The sequence below is a fragment of the Besnoitia besnoiti genome, chromosome V, assembly GCF_002563875.1.
Source record: "Besnoitia besnoiti strain Bb-Ger1 chromosome V, whole genome shotgun sequence".
NCBI lineage: Eukaryota > Apicomplexa > Conoidasida > Eucoccidiorida > Sarcocystidae > Besnoitia > Besnoitia besnoiti.
In genome coordinates this window covers 3,535,937-3,557,931 of record NC_042360.1, presented here as the reverse complement: position 1 = coordinate 3,557,931, position 21,995 = coordinate 3,535,937, and the positions used below count along the sequence as shown (strand labels likewise).

The 21,995-nt window shown below is 63.0% G+C and overlaps 2 protein-coding genes across 2 annotated transcripts; both read left to right on the top strand.

The window, feature by feature from the left end:
- Positions 1-1,248: 1,248 nt before the first annotated feature.
- BESB_063120 (uncharacterized protein) lies at positions 1,249-12,210 on the top strand (the record flags this gene model as incomplete). The annotated part of the gene is made up of 2 exons (XM_029364726.1): positions 1,249-6,164; positions 6,540-12,210. The coding sequence occupies 2 exons, from the start codon at positions 1,249-1,251 to the stop codon at positions 12,208-12,210; spliced, it is 10,587 nt and encodes a 3,528-aa protein (XP_029219434.1).
- A 2,508-nt stretch (positions 12,211-14,718) lies between these two features.
- BESB_063110 (uncharacterized protein) lies at positions 14,719-21,773 on the top strand (the record flags this gene model as incomplete). Its single annotated transcript, XM_029364725.1, has 11 exons — positions 14,719-15,825; positions 16,162-16,279; positions 16,612-16,809; positions 17,181-17,264; positions 17,861-17,937; positions 18,163-18,286; positions 18,519-18,708; positions 19,089-19,346; positions 19,862-20,008; positions 20,433-20,526; positions 21,003-21,773. 11 exons carry the CDS (start codon positions 14,719-14,721, stop codon positions 21,771-21,773), a joined length of 3,168 nt encoding a protein of 1,055 aa, XP_029219433.1.
- Positions 21,774-21,995: the final 222 nt, after the last annotated feature.

Genomic DNA, 21,995 nt, shown 5'->3' with positions numbered 1-21,995 from the left:
TCACGCCCAGGAAGCAGCTCTGAGTGTATCTGCTTCAGCGGAAGTGACCGTAAACACACCTCGAGGCGTGGACGGCAGGGAGCCCGCCGAGTATCAGTTGCTGCCTAAATTGCTCGTTTCCACCATTCTCACTAGGCCGTGGCTGGACGGATTCGTCTCGTGGTTCAGCTGCACTGACCGGACTCTGGCTGGTTGAAGCAGGTACGTGCTGCAGCATTGCACCAGGGTACCTACCACCCATGCAGAAAAGCGGCAGCTTCCGCTGGAAAGAAGCAACACCTTTCAACTGATACTGAGACACGATGACGTGGAGACTGCTAACCGAACAATGCCATTGCCATGCTATCTGTGCTCATCGCTGGGAGCGATGTCTGTAAATGGACGCACGCTGCCTGTAGAGCCGCGAGCAGAGTATCGCTGCCTTTTCGCATTTCTTTTTGCGTAGGACAATAGACCGAGAACGAAAATTAGCCAACATATTACAGCAGATTCACGTCTTTTGCTGCCTGCACTGTGCGGTGTGCGCTGTCGACGGCGATTCGTTTTTTTGCTGTTGCATGCTCAGTATCTTGGTCATTGGTTGTGGTCCTGCCTGTCTCACTGCCGCGTAAAATCTGCCAAGCCCGTGTGTGTGCTGTTTAAGCAGCCAGTCTTTAATTTCTGCATTTTTCACTCGCTTTCCATATCAACTCGTGGGCCTTCCTCGCGGGAAGAGTGACGTCTTTGTTGTCGTTCACCTCAACTGGCTAATTGCAAGTTCCGGGGTGGTCAGGGCGGCTCCTTCGGCTGAATGCGGACCTCTCAGCCTGGTCCCCGTTAAAAAGAGTCGCTCATTTTCCACTCGCTTTGCCTGCCTGTCACCCTCGAGGTGTATGTTTCGTTTTTATCTTCCTCCTCGAGCTTCCGGCCGCGTTTTCAGCCGCTGCGCCGTGCACGACCAGCCTGCTGCGTTACCGTCTGTATATTTGAAAGAGCAGGCGCTGAAGTGATCGGCCTCCGAGTCTCTTAGCCGGGAAGGCGTCGCGCTCTGTGAGCAGGCAGCCGTGTGTCCTTCCGCAAGAGTCGCGCCAAGCGGGAATGCGCACCTAGCCTTAAAAAAATTCCGGGGCGAATGCGCGGGAAAAGTGAGGCGCGGGCGGTGTCTTTCCTTTCGTGAGGGGGTCGCCATGCCCACTCGCAGCTGAAGACGCGCCGGCCTTTGAAAGCCGCCAGCGCAGTATCCGCCGCATCTGCTGCGCTGAGGCAAACATGGAAGACCTCCTCGACACCCCCAGTCCTCCTGCCGCAGGCGCGTTTGGCACAGACAACGTCTCTGGAGAGGATCTCAGTTTACCGCGCTCGACACGTGACGCTGCGCAGGCTGCCTTGAGTGACAGGCAGCAGCTACCGAAGAACTCGAGAATCTCGTCGGGAGGATACGCTCGCCACCCCGAGGCGAACTCGGCACATGCTGAATCACCAAGCGAGGCCAACGCGCACGCAGGTCAGACCTATCCAAATGACGTGTCGGGCCTCCAGGGGTCGATCCACGAGGACGCCAGAAAGGAGAAGCTGCTTATTCCCAGTCCGTTTCACGATGACGAGGATAGCAATCGCGCATCTTCGATGCCGGGCGACTCGCTCGAGGAAGAGCGAACCGCTGACGCCGCAGTTCACAGCTTGCGGAGGTCGCGGAGTGAGTCGGCGGATGCAGGTCCAACAGAAGATGCGGCAGTCAGTCCGTCTCCTGCAGAGGGCGTAGAAGCCGCAGGGGCTCAACGAACGATCTCTTCCGCATCGAAGGCGACGAACGCCAGCGACACGGAATCCGAGAGCTCGATCCAGGTCGCACCAGCATCTGGTCGCGCTGTGAATCTAAATACGCGCGCAGACCGGGCGCTGCTAACCCATTTGTCAAACAGCTTGTTTCCTCTGCCTGTGTCGCCTTCTTCTGGCGCCGTAGGCGCGCTCCTTTTGTTCATGAAGACGGGCTTTTTGCACCGGAAAACGCGCCATACTCGCAGATTCGCCAAGCGGTTCATGATTCTCGACCGGCACATTTTGTTCTCGTTCAAATCCATTCCTCTCAAATGCACAAATGTGTGTAGATACACCTCCCGCCTCCTCTTTGCTCGCTACGCCGTCACACCTTCCCCTGCGCATTCACTCGCCGCAGTCACCAGTGAAGATGATCAATTTCACCCATCTTCCTCCTCGTCTCAAGAAGCCGATGCGGCGACGCGAGCGGGTCGGTTCGCGTCTGAGACGTCCTCGTCCGCAGCCCGCACAGCAGCGGGGCTTTCTGCAGGGGGCTTGTGGCAGGCTAGTGCGATTCTGCAGGACCCCTCGTCATCTTCAGCCGCCTCGTCGCCAGCCCTCCGTCCCTCCACTCTTCGCCAGGAGTCTGCGTCTCAGACTGTTCCGCTGTGCCCCCCGTCTCCTTGGCCTGGCTTGGCGAGCGACTCTGTTGCAGACGAGGGGCCTCCCCACGGCGTCGGACGGTCGCCGCCGTTCTCGCCCGCGCAGGCTCCGTCACCGCTGTCGGCCTCAGGCAGGCGCCCAGGGACGAACGCGGACGAGGCGCATCGCCTGCAGAGTGCGACGGGCGGTGTGACCGCGACGCGAGCCCGTGTGGCGAGGCCGCCGGAAGCAGTGGCGAGTGTCCTCGACTCTTGCGACCTGCGGGCGGGCGTCTTGAAGACGGAGGCGGAGCTGCGCGCGGGGCTTTGGCGCCCAACTGAAGGCCAGGCAAGCTTGCCGCGCACATCGGCTTCTCGCAGCGCTCCGGCGGGCGGCGCCGCCACCTGTTGCACGTCCGCATCGCCTCTGGCGATTCTGACCGACGCGGCACTGGCGGATTTGTTCGACTTCTCGCAGGCCACCTGCGCGTGGGACCTGCGGGGGGTGCGCGTTTCAAACTTCGCGTACGACAAGCAACAGAAGGGCTTCACGTGGACGCTGCACGCGCCGAACGTGTGGCACCTCGCCCTCCAGACGCAGCACGCGAGGAAGCAGCCCGAGGAAGCGGACCGAAAGACCCGACAGAGTCGCCGGGCGCAGGCCGGCGACCTCGCACGCACGCCGTCCGCATCCTCGTCGTTCGTGGGCAGCGAAGAGAAAACGAACGCGACCTCCACAGGCCAGCCGGCGGACGGTGGCATGCAGAGGGCATCCGCAGGGCGCAGGGGCGAGTACTCGAGCAGACAAGGCGACGTCATAGGGGCGAACCAGGGTTGGGTAACGCAGGCGGAGCCCCCCGCGGTCTCGCAAGGCGCGGCGGACGAGGAAGGCGGAGACGAGGAACTGGAGGACGACCGAGAAGCTCCGTCGAGAACGCGTCGCCTCGCCAGACAGATTGAGAAAGCCGCGCAAAAACCCACTGCCGTGCTTCGCTGGAGAGCCGCTGGCCAGCGAAGTAAACCGCAGAAAGATGCAGTCGACCCGGACGACGACGGCCCGCCGGACGCCCCCCGCTCGTCGTCCTCTTTGTCGTCGTCTCGCCGCTCATCGTCGTCGTCTGTCGCCGGGGCGGCGGCCGGAGAGGGCGACGAAAAGGAAGGAAACAGACGATTCGAAGATGAACGCTTTCTGATGGAAGCCGCGGTCGAGGAGTCCCCCGACTTCTTCTCGGATTGCAGCGGCCTCTCGGCGTTCTCTGGTGCGCCGGATGCGGACTCGATCGTTACGGCTCGCGAGCACGAGAGCGACGGAGACGAGGCAGGCGAGGAGCGCGACGAGGATAGAGAGGGAGGAGGTCCGTCGGCTTCAACCCACCCGTATGTCTGGCTAGGGGCGCCTCGCCCTTCGAAATCCGGCTGTTCAGGTGCGGACGACGCGCTCGTCGGTGTGCCTACGCCGCAGCTCGCATTTCGGTCGCTGGAGCGACGCTGCAACGAAACGGCGAACGCAGGGGGAGGAGACGGTGCTTGTTCTCCATCCGCCGGCTCTGCGTCGCCTGCGAGGTCGCCCGCGCGCAGGCACCCGTCTCTGTCGGCGCCGGCACGTTCCCCGCCGGCGCGACGAACCGTAAAGCGCGCGCTGCCGGCGAGGGGATATTTTGATGACCTCGGGGCCTTCGCCCCCCTCCCGCCGGCCGGCATCTGCATGGAAACTTTGACTTTCTACGCGCAGGACGCCGTGGTCGCACACGACTGGGTCGCGGCGCTCCGCATGTGCAGCGAGTTCGGGTCGGCAGCTGCGCTGTACGCACACTCGCGCGACGTGCAGCTATACAATAACGCCTGCACCGATGGCCTCCCGCACTGGCTCTGGCCGTCGGTCGAGTGGGTGGAAAGGCGCGAGACGCAGCGCCGGCGGCTGGCGGCGATGGGCGCGGGAATCTCTGACGCGGACGCCTCTCGCGGGGCTTCGTTCCCTCCATCGCCTCCCAGAGCACATGCGAACGAAGCGACGCCCCTTCCGCGCTCTGCAGTCGAGGAGCCGGTAGCTTGTCCGCAGCTTACCCGAGGCACCGAGTGCCCCCTCGACGAGGCAACATCGGCGTGCGCTGGAGACTGGCAGGAGCGTGCAGAGTACGCAGGGCGGCCAAAGAGCGAAAGCCGAGACGGCGACGCGGAGGGCGCGAGTCGAGCGCTAGGGGGAAGCTCCCCAGGGCGCGCGCGTGAGCCCGCGAGCGATGCCAGGCACCTGCAGGGGGGACGGCAGGCTGCGGCAGTGTGTGCGGCGCCTGGAGAGGGAGGCGGACAGGGGCGCCGGAGAGACGGAGATGGTGGTTCACAAGTTGAGGCGAGCTACGTCGCCGGGCTGGAGCTCGACGACGGCGCAGCGAGAGCGAGCGGACATGCGCGGCCCCGCGATGGAGGCGGCGAAGTCGACAGAGCTGGGGGCGGCGGCTGCGTGAACCCCTTCGCGTTCGACCCCTTCTGTCTCTTGCCGCCGCCGTCGTCGGCCTCGTACTCGCTGCTCTCGCTCGCGCTGCACTCACTCGACGTGGACATGTTTCCTGTCGGGTACACGCCTTACGTTCTAGTGAGCATTCAGTCTTCGCTGTATCCGTGCGTGCTCATTCCGGCGTCGCCCTCCGCGGCCTCGTGCTCGCCGGTGCTTCCTCTTCCCGCTGCCTCGGCCGCGACGCCGGCGGCCCCCGCTTCCGCGTCGCTGTTTCACAAGCTCTTCTCGCGAGCCGCGCCGCACCCAGTGCCGACGTTTGCCCCCTCCAGCTTCGTCTTTCGGCCCTCGCCCTGCTTGAACCTGCCGCTCTTCGCAGTGACGCGCAGCCAGCAGGACCTTGTCATTCATCTCTACGCCGCCCCGCCGCCCAGCTACGTCCGCGGAGCCTCTGCGAAGGCGCCGACCTCACGCGGGAAGTCCAAACCCCACAAAAGGCCGCCGGGTCGGTCGGCCGCCCAAGGGGGTGCCTCCGACGGTCGCGGCGGCGACCGGGGGAGCGACGGCGGAGACGCCAGCGTGGAGACCGAGGGCGGTGCCGCAGGCGCGGCGGCGGCGCCGGCGGCGCTCCCGTGCCCCCCGCCCTCTGGCGAGCGGCCTCCGGACACGTTGGGCCCTTTTCTCTCCTCGCCGCAACCCGCGTCGTCTCCGCCGCTCTCCCTGTCGCTCGCAGGCCCGCTCGCCTACTACCTGGGCTCTGTCGCGGTGCCCAACTACCTCTTTGGCACCTCGGCGCCGCAGCGCCTCTCTCTCCCGCTCCGGCTGCCGTCGTCCTCCTCCGCACACACGCCCTCCCACCCCCTCGCCGACCTTTGCCGCACGCGCCCCTCTTCGGCCGCGACAGCTTCCTCCTCCTCCGCGGCGATCCCTGCGGCCTCTTCGGGTTCTGCGGCCTCGTTTCTGGGCGTGGGGTCGCCGGGTCTGGGCCCGCAGCTCGCCCCCCCGGCGGCGGCCTCGGCGCTGACGGCCGCGCAGCCCGCTGTCCCTCCGGCGCCAGCGGCGGCGCGCGGCTCCGGCGAGAAGGGCAGCGAGCCGCGGCAGGCGCGGAGTCGCGCAGGCGGTCGTCTCGAGATCTCCGTCCTCAGTCCCCTGGTGTGGCCCAACTTCCTCCAGCCGGTCGAGGAGGTCTACGACACGCCCCAGCCCTTCCTCGAGTGCGCGAGCGTCGCCGCCGGCGCGGCGGCCACCGCAGATGCAGCCGGCGGAGGCGGGGGGACGTGGCTCCCCATCCAGCAGCTCCTCCTGCAGATCAAGCGCCTCGGGCGCCTCCGCGACAGGTGAGTGGAGGCCACGGCACGGGGGCGTATCCGCGTGGAGTGCGGCGGGACAGGCGTGCAAGCTGTTCAGTGAGGCCTGTGAAACAGGCATGCCGATTTGCTCTTAGTTTGGCGTTTGCTTGTTTCTGCCTCAAGGGAACTGAGCAGAGTCGCGGACGAGCGCGCCGCCTACGGCGTTTAAGGATATACATGTACGCTGTGATGCTTTTGGCGCATAAAGGGATGCGTAGTTAGTCGATGTAGGCCGTGGCGACGGGAAGGGCGCGCGTTATTTTTTTAGAATCTGCGTGGATCGATGCGGCTGCGCGCATGCCGACGTCCATGGCTGACTGTGTGCGACGTGCCTGGCGCTGCTGTGCTTGCCTCGCTGTTCAGGGTTGGCGATTTCTGCGCCTCGGCGTCGTGTTTGATGGAGTTCGCGTCGCCGTGGCTTTCGCTGCTATGTCTGTTTTATCTCCTCGCTGCCCTTCTCCTTCTGCCGTCTCGCTTTTTCGGCTTCCTTCTTCTCCCGCCGCTTCTCCTCGTCCTCCGGCGCCACCCAGACGGCGACGCGGCGCTCGTCCAGTTCCTCACTGAGTTCCCATTCTTCCTCCTGCTCACGCCGCAGCGCCACCTGGCCAAACTCCTTCTTTCGCCGACGTCCTCCGCCCCGCCGCCCGCCGCCTCCGCGTCGCTGCCGCTCGCCGACATGCTGCTCCTGCTACTGAAGCACCAGCACGTTGTGTGCGCTCCTGCGCCGTCTACGCCGCCTGCGTGTGGTCGCGCGCCCGCGCATGTAGGTCTGAGTCGAGCGCCGGAGGATGCCCCGGGCTCCGCCTCCGCTCGCGCTTCTCTCGCCTCGTCCGTTGACCCCTGGGCCCCGCTCCTGCCGTCGGCCCATGACTCGCTAGCCTCCCGTTCCGCGGGCGGTGGTCAGAGCGACGCCAGGACCTCCAGTGGGGGTCGCGAGGCCGTCGATGGCGAGCCGCTGAACTCCGCACAGGCGTGCGGAGTGACGGCGTCGGCGTCGGCGTCGTTCGCGCTAGCCACGTGCGGCTGCTTCTCGCCTTCGTGCTCGCCGTGGTATCTGCCGCCGCCGCTGCCGCTCCTGCTGCTTCCCGGCTACGCTCGGCGCGGACCGTGGGCGCCGGGTTGCAGTGGCGCCCGCCTCAGGGACAAACTCGCCGACCTCGCGTTCTCCCTCTGCCACTGGGCGCGCGTCCTCCTCGCGTTCTCCGTGGCGGGCGGCGCGCCCACGCTCTCGCCGTCGCTCTTCCTGCTGCTCGCTGAGGACTTCTACTGGAGGCCATGCGCGTGCGCGGCCGAGGGGGGCAACAGCGAAGTGACGCCTGCGGGGCGAAAAGAGACAGACGCCGGAGACGACGCGCGCGACGCAGTCGAGAGGCCATCCGCCAGGCCCTGTGACGAGAAAACGCTGAACGCGAGTCGAGCGGAGACCGGCGACAGCGCAGCTCAAAGGGACGAGGCGGAAGACGATGAGGGAGGGCGAGGCGAGGCCGAGCAGTCGGGGGTAGACGCTGTGCAAGAACGCGACCGCGGCGAGCGAGCTGAACCCTCTGAAGAAGGGATATCGGACCAGCGGAGAGCAGCTGGAAGAGGCGGGCTTACGAAGGAGAGCAAGACGGATCTCGGGCGCGGAGCCTGTCAGTTGGAGCCTTGCCCAGAACTGCTGGCCCCAGCCTCGGGCAGCGAGGCGAGCCCTGACGCAGCAAGGCGCGACCGAGGCACCCAGCGAGGAGCAGCCGGCGAGCGAGGGGAACTGATGGACGAAGGAGAGCGCCAAGCCGCAGGGGACGGCGCGGGGCGTGAACTGGAGGGCCGCGCAGGAGACGAAGGTGGAGAAGCCGCAGGCGCCGCCGAGCAACTCGAGCTGACGAACGAGACAGACGGTAAGCGAAGGACGCATCGAGGCCGCATATCGACTGTGTCTCCTCGGTGCCCCGCCGATGCAGCAGCTCAGAGTGGCCAAAGAGCGAGCCTGTGCATGCGCTCCAGTGGAATCGCCCTGAGTGCGCCGCCGCCAATAGGCGACGCTCGTTCGCGTGCGCGCCATCCACGTCTCATGTCTTCTCTTGTGCCCTGTGCGCCCCGTGTGCCCGCAGGCGAGGACGCCCCGCGCGAAGACGCACGCGAGCCGGGACGGGGGAAGAGCGACTCTCCCAGAGGAGAGTGCGAGGGACGCCGGGCAAGCATCAGCGTCGCAGACGCCAACGGGGATGAAGCGGCCCCCGGAGCGGAAGCGCCACGCGAAGGCCGAGGGCCTCACGGGCGCCCGACGGGGCACACGGCCGCTGAGGCGACGCTGTTTGAGAGGCAGACACTGGAGGGACAGGGGCCTGCAGCTGCGCCGGGGGCCGCGGAGACAGATGAGGCAGAGCCGAGTCTGCGCCTGGAGGACGAGGCTGGGAATGGGACCTTGCGACGCGGAGCAAACGGAGAGGCAGTCGGGGAAGAGTCTTTGGGCGATTCCACGTTGTCGCCGCGCCGCCGGGGGCCGCCGCGCTCTCGTGCGTTGTCTTCCGCGTCGTCGAAGGGCGTCACGCCTCGCGATGACGAGCCCGCGCCTACGCTGCTCCATGACGCGGAGCTCGACAGGCGTACCCAGGCACGTCTGCGTTCCCCTCTTCCGTCGTCGCCACGAGTTTCTCTGTCTGAGCGGGATGCCGCAGGGGGTCCGGGAGACGCCCCGGCGGGGGCCTCGTCTGCTTCGTCGGGCGCAGAAAAAGTCCTCAGGGACGTCGCTCACCTCGCCCGCAAGTGGATGAAGAAGCACTTCCATTTGCATCCGCGATCGCCGTCTCTGCCTGGCGCGTATGCGCACTCGGCGCTGCCTCCAACGGCCGCCGCGGACGCGTCCCGCCGGTCGCCGCGCGCGGGCGACGAAGGCAGAGGGGAGAGGGGGCTCGCGGAGGGTCGGGCGCCTGCGACGGCGACGCGCAGAGACGCAGAGGCCTCGCGGGAGAGGCTGAGGCGGTGCGGGGCCGGCAGAGACGCCCGCGGCTCGTCTCCAGGGGGGGGTGCTCGCGTGGAGGCCGGTGCGCATGCAAGTGGGCTCAATCCACGCGTCGCCTCAGCGCCGTCGGGCCGTCCAGGACGGGCCCCAGCCGGTGAGGGCGACATGTGCGCTGGCGGCCGAGACGGCGAGGCGGTGGAGGAAGCCCCGACGCCGGCAGCAGAGGCCACCGGCGAACGAAGCATACACAGGCCAAGCCAGGAGGTCGGCGCCAGGGGCGGGAAGGCAGACGACGAGGCACGCGATGAAGGAGTCGTGGTGTTTCCGCGCGTGGCCGCGGACGCGCCCGACGAGGGACAGGTTGGAGCGCCTCGCGTCGATCTGTTTCAGCTCGGCAACGCACTCGACTATTTCTTGCCGCCGTCGGCGTCTTCAGGGCCCTCTCCACAAACGCCCGGTTTGATTCCGGTGTGCACTCAGACGCCGCCGCCTCTCTCCAAGGCGCCTTCAGAGATCATGGCTCAGGACCCGCCGACCTGGGAAGCGTCCGACCCCCGCGCGAAGGGCACTAGCGCCGCCTCGCTTCTGGGCAAGAGGGCGCGTTTCTGCGACGAGGACGCAGGAGCGCGTGCCACCGCATGGCATGCTGGCGGGTTTGGTGGCGTGCAGAAAAGGGGCGAAGACGCAGACAGCGAGTCTGTGGATGCGGGAGCGCGAGAGGGGAGCCCCCGAGCGCGGCGGGCGCTGCGACGCGCCGAGACCGGCTCGTCGGCAAACAACGCAGCGCGAGCGACTGAGGCGGGGAGGGAGTCGAGCCCAGTGCGCCGGAAAGCCGCCTCGTCAAAAAGCCGGGGGCTACCGAGGCCTCACCGAAAGGGCCGAAGAATGTCAGGGGAGACGAGGCGCCGGGGCGACGAATGCCTCCCTGCCGACGCGGATCTCGACTGCGGGCCTGCAGTCGAGGCGCAGGGGTTGGCGGCTGACGGCGAGAAGCTCGATGGCATGGAAGATGCGCGACTCCCGTGGACACAGAGGTCTATGTCCCAGTCTCAGGCCTTCGGAAGCTTGTTGATTTCCCTGATCCTGCCTCGACTCACTCCAGTCATGCCGCGCAGTGTCGACGTTGTCCCCCCGCTGGTTTCGCCATACGCGTCGCCTCTTCTGGTGGCCAGGCTGCGCGCCGGAGGTGCCGCTCGGGCCGCGCTACGGAGCCTTATATCTGCGTTTTCGCCGTTTCATTCCGCCTTCGTCTGCAGTCCTCCTCAGGGCATCCCGCCCGCGAGGAGGACTCAGCAGAAGGCGGGAGTGCCTAGTCACGCAGGTGCCTCTGAGTGCGCTGTTTCGCGAATGGGGACGGACTCAGGAGAAGACAAAGGGGACATACGGAGACCGCCGTCTTTCCAAAGCCGGGAGAAAGGCGCGTGCGTTCTTCATCCATCTGTCTGCCACGTGGCTAGCGGAGAAGCGCCTGTCGTCGTTCTCAGTGCCCCTCCCTTCGCTTCGCCTTCTTCTTGTGCAGCCTCGCTGGAGGCGCTGTTACACCTCCTCACCGTGCGCCATCCCTCCCTGGGCTCGGCGTCGCTCTTTCTCCTTCCCTCCGCGTTCTCAGTCTTTTCCTCGTCGCCAGCGCGCAGCGGAGGGCCGGAGGCGTCGGCTCGGCGAGGGGCGTCTGCGGCCTCGTCCTCAGCCTCTGTAGGCCCGCCGTGTGGCGATTGGGGCGGCTCTCCGCCCTTGCATCCGTCAAGCTTGGCGGCGCTTCCAACCCCTTCGAGCCTTTATCTTGGGTCAGGGTTCGGCTCCGGCGGCGCGGTGCCGGCGCCCTTTCCGGCGAGCGGGCCTGGCGGCGCGGGGGGAGCTGTCTCCGAAGACCCCACAGACTGGGACACACCCGCGGTCGCGGCGGGAGCCGGGGGCTCGTCGCTGCCGGGGGGCGAGATCTTGGCCTGGTATCGGGAAGTGCGGGCATCCTCGACGCGGTTCCTCGTGAAGCTGTGGCGGTGGGTGGTATGGGGCGAGAAGGTCTGCAATTTGTTTTCTTGGAAGAATCGCAGCCTCACTGAGGTGGCGGTCTTCCTCGCGGCCCTTACGCTTGCGCTTCTGCTCCTCGTTCCCCTCCAGTACCTGCTCGCCGTGTGGATTATTCACGCTTTCGTCAGCGGCCAGAAGCGCGGCCTCTGGAAGCGGCTCTCGCGCGAGTGCGCGACGCGACATGTGGAAGCGGCGGTCTACGAGATTGTCCTGTCGGGCTTCTCGCAAAAGGGAGGCGCGGCAGCGCAGACGCCCCCCTCGCAGGCCGCGTCGCCTCCCCCTGGAGGCTACCCACGAGGCGAGGAGGAGGCTGGACGAGTTCGAGAGGAAACGGCATGCGCTTCGCCAGCCTTTCAGCCGATTCGCGCGGATGCGTCGCGGCCGGTGCCTCTGCTGCCGCTGCTGCGCTTCCTCAGTCTCTCTGAGCTGCAGCAGCTCCGAGTCAACCTCTGGCGGCGATGCGGAGTGGCGCTGCCGCTGGAGACTCTTTGGGAGGCTCTCGACGAGGCCGAGCTCGCTGAGGCGGTGCGGCGGGGCCGGCCGGAGACGACTGTGAGCAGCAGCCGCTGGGTGCGCACAGACTGGATGACGAATCTCCTCTTGCATGCGCCCACCGACGTGACTCACCAGACGTCGGCGGTCGCGATCCGCGACAGCCAGGCGTTCTTCGAGGGCGCGGAATTCCTGCCGTCGCCGGAGGAGACAGCTGTGTGGAGCGGGTCTTCGCGCGCGGGGGGCCCGCGCCCATGCACCGCCTCGGAGCGCAAACCCGGCGCCCCGGGAGTCGAGAGGCCAGGGCAAGAGGAAGCTGGCGGAGGCGTAGCCCTTTCAGCCGTTTCGTCTGTGCTCGGTGAAAATGCAGAAAAATGGACAGCGGAGGAAGGCTCTCGGGAAGGCGACGTTGCTCGCAGTCTTGTCAGCATCGTCAGAGAGTCGATCTTTGGCTCGCAGGGGACGCTGGGAGTGAGCGGCCGAGCTGACACCGATGACGAAGAAGCGAGCCAGCAGACTGCACGATTGAATGCGGCTGCTGTGGATGTTGTGGGCGGGGCTTTTATCTTATAAGCCAACTGGGTGTCAATATCTGATCAGCTGGCATCGTCAATTCAAACACAGACAGACCGTTTGCTGCTGCGTTTCGTGTCTGCGCTAGCTCGGCGTCGCTCTCTCCCACGCGCGGGGGTACAGACGCACACAGGCGATCGGCACAGAGCTGAGGCCGATCGGAGAGCAGCAACGTACAGTCCCGGGATTCTCAACTGCTCATGCCTACTCCTAGATCTTTTAGAGCGAACGCAACGATACAGGGTATACATATAACAAACGAGCGTGACCTGCAATTTGTATCAGCAGACATCGGAGTGAAGGTGTACCGACCGAAAAGTCACAACTGCTGCAATTATTTAGGCTGAACGAAGCATTGACAATACCGCCATTCGGGCACGGCCTGCATTGCCAGGCGCCTCATAGTTACACGGTCTAAGATGGAAATTGCTTCGGAGCGTGCGCACGCGAGACACAAGAGACAGTCAGGGATACACTGACGGAATCTTGCTTCCAAAGGGTGAGGAGGAGCGGTAGGTTTTACGTGGTCTGATCGATCTCTGTTGAAACCTAACAGAAAACGTAAAATCCAGGAGGCGAACGAAGAGGCCAGCGCCGGAGCGTAGCACGCGGCGGTAGCCACTGGGGAGCCATGCCGTCGAAACACTCCAGGGGGCCGATGGCGGCAACAAAAGAAAACAGTGGAACGCGCCTGGCGGTAGGAAGGAACCTGGACACGGACGAATGGGCAGTAGTTCTGGAGACCACGTTAGCTGTAGTAGTGCAACTCTAGCTCAAGCACGAGTATCTGTCGTGTTGTGTATCTTGTGAAACGTTGCGTGGAAGCGCTCAGTGTTTCTCCTCCCTGTGCATTACGCGCATAGAGCACACAGCTGCTCCCTTACCGTACGTATTTTGGTGCAACATACGCCCTGTGTGGGGTTCGCTACTCACCTCCAAATGACCTCGGTGCATAGGCGGCTGTGCCGCCACGCTCACTACATATATATATATATATATATATATATATATATATATATATGAGGGGGCGACAGCCGATTCGGTAGTTGCTCTGAAGTGTCGGCATAGCGGCCCTGCTTTCCTCTTTTCCACCTTCAGGAGAGCACCTCATATTGCCGACCCTCAGATTGCCATGTGAGGCCGTACACGCAGGGTGCCAGTTTACTGCAGATCGGCATTAAACTTACAACTGAGCCAGCTCGAAGAGGTGGGTTCACTGTAGGTACTTGTGCAGCATTCACGAGTGTGGGCTCGTTTTCACGCACATGTGAGGGAATAAGAAAACACCCGGATATCGGAACGCACTCCTGTGCCTCCGCGTGTAGGCAGTCTCCGCGCGGAGCTTGCCACCGACTTCGTGACTCTCTCAGCGGCTGCAGGGTCCTAGCATATTTGTCTCTAGCCCGCGTTTTCATGCATTTTGAGTAGTTGAAAGCATGAAAAGAGCAGAAGCGGCGCCTAAGAGTGGCTTCAGCATACAGTCCTCTCTATATGTAAAGGCCAGGTGTCAGAGCAGCATGAAAAGAGTCTGGCGCGCTGGCAGGATATGCCAGCAGCCACGCGCTGGAGTGAGTGTCCTGTTTCGCCTTGACCAGTTCCAAACATAAAATAGACATGGGTACCGCGAACATTGTGGGCAGAAGCTGATATGTTTGTCGAGCTTTGCCAAGTCCCGACTTCTATACATCTGTACCCGCGCGCAACTCTCGAGTCTGGAGACACTGCATGCGTTTGGCCGCAACGAACGGAGGTCTTGTCCAGCATGCAGTGACCCCTCTATTCGCGTCTCTCTTTTGCAGCTTTGAGGACCTCTTCGTCTTCTTTCGGTTGCCTGACTGTTTTTCCTTCATGTATTATCCTCTTGTCTCCAACAGCGCGAAGAAGACTTCTCGACTCTCTGCCGTTGTCTTCTGTCACCACCGCACAGAAAACGGCGCAACCTGTCTCCAGCCCTGACGTCGCTGTCCGCCACTTGAATGGCATGTGCTCTCCCTCTTCCTTCCACTAGGTTTTAATGCTGCCTGAAAATTTCTGGAGGCAGGTAAAGAGGGGTCCGGGACAAAACGACTCGTCTTCCGTCGCGGTCGTTGGGCCGTGCGGCGGAGCGCCGCTGTGCATGCCCTGTGTCTTGCACGTATTGCATGGATCTACCTCTGCCTTCACCTTGTTTGGCATTCGAAAACCATTCTGTCGCCTGTTTACCCCCTGTGCGCTTTCTCCCTGCTGCAAGGAGATGATAATCGCGTCAGAGCGCTCTGCCGGCGCTATGGCTCCAGTATTTTCTCGAGTTTTGCGGCCTCGAGGTGACTACTTTTGATTGCCTGCCGCCTGCTTTTTCTCGAGACTCGACGCGTTGAGCCGCATCCGCGGCAGAGCAGCGCGAACGACGGGGAGGGGTGAAACACCTAAACCCTGTATTTCAAGCATGGAAGACAGGGACACAGTCTTTGGTTCCCCCCCAAGCCTTTGGTTCGTCGTCTCTCGCCGAATCATCTGCATGCGCAAACCATGGGGCCGCTCATGGTTTTCCGGTGTTCGCTTCCTCTCCTTTCTGTGACTGTTCTGGCCTTCGTCCTCGTCCTCTTTTCTCTCCCTTCTGAGGCACTCTCGCAGGGGGCTCGCAGCTTCCGGACCTCGATCCAGACTGACCTCTTGACGCTGCCTTCGTCGGTGCGGCATTTTTCATTTTCTCAGCCCCGTCTGTCCGGAATCAATCCATTCCTTGTCTCCCCGCTGCTCGAACTTCACCAGCCAGGCCTCGCGTCTCCGCCCTCTTCACCAGCAGCCCGTGCCTCATCCATCTCAGCTTCTCGTGCTCCCTCTTCCTCTCCTATTTGTTGCGTGGTGCATGCTCGGTCGGCGCCCAACTCTCTGGCTGCATCATTGCGCCCTCTACAGCACACCCATTTTTTCTCCTCGCCTTCTTCTTCTGTATTCGTCACGCGTATGCGGGCGAGACACCTGGGAGGTGCGCCGCTACGTCGCCCAGCCCTGCGCGCTTCAGCGTGCGGAAAGAAACCCACGTTCGCCGGAAGATGCAGATCGCAGCGCCTCTGCCGTTCGCTGGCGTGGGCGGGTAAACGCCAGGCTCCAACACCCCGTGCGTTCCTGTGTGTTCTGCAGACACGCGCCGAGCTGCCCTCTCCTTGCCCCCAGGCGAGGCAGCGAGCGCTGGGGATCGCGACACCGAGGAGCGACCGCGAAGGAGATGTCAAGAACTCCACTTCGGTCACAGGCACAGACGCCTGTGTGCGAGGCGCTGAGGCGGCACGAAGGAGCGGAAGCTTCCGTCTTGCCTCGGCGCAGTTTCGGGCTCTCCGACAGCTCCGTGTGGGGCGGGCAACGGACCAGTCATCGCCCACACGCGGCGGACGTGCTTTCAGCGCAGCAACGATCTTGCGAAGCGAATGCGTCCGCGCGGGAGCCGCCAGACGGGAGGTCCTTGAAGAAGACGAGACGCGGAGGCGAAGCGCGGAGACGGGTCGCTGCGCTGAAGAGGCGCGGCGAGGCGCCAGAAGAGGCCTGGGCTCTTTTGAGATGAACGTCGCGCCGCCTGGAACTGCGTTTGAAGCCAAGGTGGCTGAGTGCAGAGACAACCCGATCGACACGATGCCAGTAAGGATCGCGAGTCACTCCGGGGTCGCCGCGAGGTTCTGTGGCTGCCCTGATTTCTGGGGGGTACGGCGAACGATGCAGGCGATGTGTCTGACAGAGCCGTCCGCTGGGGTTATCCCCGTGTCAAGCGCGAAGGGAGAGGGACACCACGGTGTTTGCTTCCAACTCGGTCTCTGCGCTACGCCCGTCCGGGGTCGCCTCACACGCGGGCGAGACTAGGTGGGCACGGCTGGCGTGAATTCTCTCTTTCCCGAGGCGCCACGTGATATGTTCAGTCTGTTTTAAGTTCTACTGTCGCTCTGTGGCCTCTGATGCGTCTTGTCTCCGCCTCAACAGTGGGAGCACGTCGTGCCCTTCTACAAGGTTCACAAAAAAGAAGACAACTTCTGGCTTCAGTTTCTCAAGGGCAACTGGACCTATGTGGACGCGCGGAAAATGCTGGACAAACCCGCAGGTAGGGCGCCGCCGCCCTTGCCTGCGTAAGCGTGTCGGATGCCGTCGAATGTTTTGTGCGCTGCCTCCTTCCTTTTATGCGTCGTATTTTTCGTCGCATAGGGGATCCAGTGTATCGTTTCGCGGAGCCCGGCGCGCACATGGCGGCGGGTTTCTCTCCGGGGGTAAGGCGTCTACGCAGCTGTGTGTGCGCGTGAGCATTTGAGATCTGTCGGCGTCGGGGAAGGCAGCTTTGAGGACGTCGGTGCACAGGTGTAAACACTCTCGCGTCGCTCTGTGACTCTCCACAGAAAGGGATGTCTCTTCTTTTGACGATTTGGCTCTTTTCGTCAGGTCTGATTGACGGGGGCCCCGCGGTGTACGATGGCCTGGGTACGACGCTGCCTATGAACCCGCTCGCTAAAGACCGCCAGCGAGAAAAAGCCTTTCCTCAGCACCTCGACCACGGCGTGCGCTTTCGAGAAGCCGTCGACCGGCCGCACCGCATCATCTACGACCGCATTCCCTGCGGGAACTCGGATGTCTACTATGGTAAGGTTTAGGGTTCGCACTTCTTGCGGCGGGCGCGCGTGCACTGCACGCGCCCAGGCAGAGGCGAAGCCCAACGACGCGCGGAACCGCACCGGGGTCGCGCGCGGTTTCCAAACGCGAGGACCTGGTCCTGCAGATGTGGCCTAGGCCCCTGCCAAAACCGCGCACGCGTGGGTACACCGAAGGCGCAAAACGCGTCTCTCCGGACACCGACATTTCTGCGTTCTGCCCCGTGGACCGCGGCGGAGGTTTGGGTGGGGTGTGACGGCGGAAGGGGCGGCGGGCACGGAGGCGTCCGCCTTTGCGCGACGGCGGCGCGTGGGGGGCGCGGTGGTTCACAGGTACGTGAGGCGGTCTTTTCTGTCGTTCAGGAGAGACAGACATCGATCTGGAAGAGAGACTGTGGGGTGCCTTCCACCACACACGCGCGACTGAGGAGGGCTTTCCGGACTCCGGTAAGGCTAAGCGGGCACTTGGCTTCTTGGGGGACAGCGCCGAGGCGCGCGCAAATGATACTAGATAACACGCGTTAGCGCCTGACTGAGAACCGCCCCGAAAGCCTACGTCGAGCGGGTGAAGCGCGAGACGACTGCGTTTAGGGAGGCGCTCAGGCGATCCCACGGCGCCGCCTCGCCGGCAACCCAACAGGCGCGGCCCGCTTTGCTGCGTGGTTCAGGCACGCGTCCGATGCGTTCTTCAGAATTTAGACTGTGGATCTGAGAGAATGGAAAACACGTGGGCGACTCTAGGGACGTGCGAATACTGGCGAAGGCGGGGTGTGTGCCGGTGTCCCGCGGCGCGGCAGTGTATGAGGCAGCGGAGTTCGGAGGCTCAGGTCCCAGGGTTGCGGCGGGTCTGTCGAGTACAAACGTATCTACATGTGTATACGTGCATGCGAATATGGATCGCCGCGCACTCGCACGCAGGACCATGCGAGTTTTACGTGCGGAGTGAGAACGAACTGCGCGCTCGTCTGAGCAGGAGGCTGGGGGGCAGATGCATGTGCGCGTGTGTTTCCTGATGAGTTGCGGTCTCGTGTTCTCCATGTTAGGCTGGAGAGACATTCTTCCGCAGTACGATATGAGCGAGATGCCGAATCCCTGGACACACACAAAGGGCGAGTTCATCGTAAGCTACGCACCGCGTGCTTCCCTGTGACCTCATTCGGTAGAGTCTTGAGGCGATTGAGGGGTGTGGCTCCGCGTACCTAGCTTTCTCGCAAGCGATCAAGCGTCACGCGCTCGGGAAGCGTGGGACGCTAAAACCAGAAAGTGCGCGCTGGCTGAGAATGCACCTTGTAGTGGTGAGTGACGTGAAATTGTTGTCTCGCGTTGTGCCTGCTGGGGCCTTCAGGAAATGCCTTACAACTCCCGAGACCCTTCGGCAGGGCCGCCCGTTGCGCCGATCGAGTTCGACTTGGCTGCAGCCGGGAGATTCGGCGGCTACTTCCTTGATCCCGGCTGGACACGTCATTTCGGTACGGGTTTTTTCCAAGCCCTAAACCGTAAACCCTAGTGACCCTCGCAGGGCGCCTTTTCGCGGGGAAGAGTGCCGCTGAAAAGATGCGTAGCTGCTCAGGCTGCCTGCAGCGCATCAGAGAGGCTTAGCACTGGCAGGCGAGCGACTAGCCGTAGTCTGCGCCAACTCCCAGGACGAGGCTTCTGTTTTGCCTCTTGCCTGTGCGTTTCTCCGCCTTCGCCGTACCGCAGACTACGTGGAGCAGTACAACGAGATGAAGCGGTGGCAAGAAGACGAGGCGGGAGCCGCGGACACCACGGACGAGGCGCCGGAGGAGGGAGAGAAGAAGAAGCGAAAGAAACAACGCAAGTCTCAGCTGCTCGACAAACCCATGTTCCGGGAGGCCTACGAGCGAGGCCAGCTCCTTATTAAATCGAGATAGTAAGTTCCCCGTCAGCTGCTGCCTCCATGAAGCCGCGCACGCCGCTTAGAATGACATGCGCCCCTCCACCCTTGATTCCGTATTCCGGCGTGCACGGCACGGGACAGATATCCCTTCGTCGGCACAAATGAATATATATATATATATGCTCATATGTATATATGTATGTCTATGCCTACAAGCATACCACGGCACTGCTGAACTATATATATATATATATATATATATATATTAGGGTTTAGATATATATATATATATATATAGGTCTGCAGTGATGGCGAGTCTCGAACGAGCGTCTGCTGAGATTTAGTGTCCGAGGCACACCCGCTCGCGCGTGCGCTATCCGCTCGTTTGGCGGTCCTGTGTTCCATTCGTGCAGTGAGGACATTCGGAATCATCCGGTGTATAAGAAAGCGATTTACGAGGGGGCGACGCACGAGGCGGCGTCGATCGCGGCGAACCGCGCGACCGAGGAGACTATCGTGGACATGTGGCGTGGCATAGACGTGGCCGCAGACCTCCCCAAGGTCGGCAGGTACGACCATGAAGGCGGCGGAAAGTGGAACTGCGAAGACGGCGAAGGCCAGACGATCGCCATCAACATGTTTGGCGAAGACATCGTCCCCCACGCAAACTGGTGAGTCGAGAGAGGGAGATTGCCGGGCACGTGGTGGGGGGGCGGAGTGGTGATGATGTGTGTCTGTAAACGGATTTTCGCGGTTGGCGAGCGCCGACCGTGCAGGGGTACGGTCTGCAGGCTTTTAGAGTCCTGGCGGAGGCGGTCAGGTCTTTTTCGGCGGCGTCTCGCGGTGCCGCGTCGTGGGAACTGCGTTGCAGAAGCGGATGCTTGGCCCTGAGTCCTTTGGGTTCGCGTCGTTGCCTGACCCGTCGCATCCGCAATGTACCCAATCGCCGACACAACCGGCGCGCGTCCTCGTGAATACATTTGTGCGCGTGAGCACGTTCTTAAACAGATATGCTTCGCTGAGGTCCTCCGCGCGTGGTGTTGGTGTCGATGCCGCCTGGGGAGATTTCCGCCGCGGGACGCGTCTGCTCACTCGCTGGTTTCCAGCTGCCTTCTGTGGGTCGCCGGGCTGTAGAGCCCCCGTTAGCCCTGAAGTGTGTCGCTTGCGTGTTGGGCGCGCTCCGCAGCTACATGTCCCCGAAGATGACGACCGAGGAAATGGCTGAGCTGTGGCACTACTGGATGACGGAGTCGCACCGCGAGGGCCGCTACACCGACTTCCACTCTGAGATCGGCTGCTACTCGGACATTGAATACGAAGACCGAAACTACAGGTGAGGAGCCGGTTCGAGGGGAAGAAGCCGCTCAGTCCATCCGTTGAGAGAGTCTTCGCAGCACGCGCTGCCATACACAGGGCGAGACGTAGCTGCGCGCGGGCGTGTCCGGATGTGTTTGCTCTCGCCCTGTGGCTAGCAAACTGTGCGTAGACGTACGCGTAGTGCTGTATGCAGACGGGCAAGGTGCAAGTAGGATATCTCCCACATAGACGCAAATGACAGAAAAGGGGTTTCTGTGTTGTGCTCACACCCGAGCGCTGCGGCGCAGTGAGACTCTGGACGGCAACTCCACTGAATCTCAGAGGGAGGTCTGACAGGTTGCCGCGCCGTGCTGATGAATGCGCGCGGACGATGACGGAATAGCATCGTAGGAAAAGACGGCAAATGTCCCAGTGGAATGTCGGCTGGCCCTGTTGCTCAGGAAGAAATTCCCGCGCCTGATGGCGCTGTACAGACCCTTGTGGACGCATCGCAAGTTCGGCGACGAGTTCGGGGATGCTCTGCGACCGGACGAGGTCAGCGTCTTCACTTCTATTTTGCTTATCTTGCCAGAACAAAGCCCTGTACCTACGCGAGGGCATGGGATGCGACGTGTGTGTTCATACCGGCGTCTGTGTGTGTGTCACCCTGCGTTTCGCCCGTCGCCCAAGCTTCACAGAACGCGACATGCTAAACTGGTCTCCTGGCTATGTATCCATTCACTTTGGCGCGAAGTTGTTTGCAGCCCCCCCCCCTTCCCCCCCCTGTGATTGCTGACGCATCTGTCCTTTTCCCCTCTGCGGCCACATTTTGAACCCTTAGTGTCAAGGGCGGGTTTACGGTATTTCCAGGAGGGGTGCCTGACTTTTTCGCCGCTTTCTCGGGTGCTGAGCTTGCTGCGGGTGTTTGACCGGCGTGGACGATGAAAGGGAGGCTCGCTGGCGCCTCAGCCACGCATTCTGCGTTTGCACCGGCGTGTGCCTCGCGTGTGGCTGCGTGTGTGGCTGTCCAGGCTCCTTCGGATGACGTGTTGACGCAGTTTGGCGCACCGCTCATGTCTTCGTCGCGTCTCCTCCGGCGGGCGGCAGCCCGCGTGAAGCACCGCGGGGACTCGCGACCTCTGTGCGCGCTTTCGGTAGATGAAGACCAACTTTTCGATGAGGCGTTCGATTTCAGCGAGCGAGACGCTTCTCGTCTGCGTCGCGCGCGGCTTTCGCGGCACGAACTCTCTAGGCTCGCCCGCCAAGAGGGAGCAGGGAGATTACCAGGCAGAGGAGACAGCGCGGACAAGGGGGGCGCCTTGTCGCGGGCGGGTCGCGGCCTTCGGGGCCGGCGTCAGTATGAGGCCGCGGACGAGCGCGGAGGGGGCGAGGAGAGAAGACCACGAGTTGACTCTGGCGAGAGAGACGCGGAGGACAGACGTAGCCACGGAGAGAGACGCGCCGACGGAGACGAGTGTGAAGCGTATGAAGAGCAGGGAGAGACGACCGTGGAAGAAAACGACCTCGAGGATCAAGCGAGCAGGTGGGCAGACAGTCCCGAGGACGCGCAGGCCACGGCAGAGGACGACGAGGCAGAAAACGAGGATCTGAACTTCTTGGACGAATACGATGACCTGTGGTGGTTCGATCGCGGGCGCCCCTACGGGGCCACCACTCTTGCGTATAGAGGCCCGGCCGTGGTCGCCGATGTCGTTCACCGGTCACCTTTGGGAGGGCGCGACCGCCACGGAAAGGCTCGAGAGCCACGTACAAGGAATTTGAATACCCCGCGATTGGAATAGTGGAAGAACAGCCTCTTTCGGCCTATCCACGCAGCGCGCGAGACAGCGTGCGTCTACTGTAACGTTTTGTTTATGCATGCATGGGCTATCACCTGCCGCATTCGATAGCATGGTTGGACAAAGCTCAAACGCCTCTTTTCAAAATTTGCCTACGAAGGAACTTCGTGCGTTTGAGTGCTCCCGCATGTGCGGTCTCTGCAAAAGAAGTGAGCAACTATACAC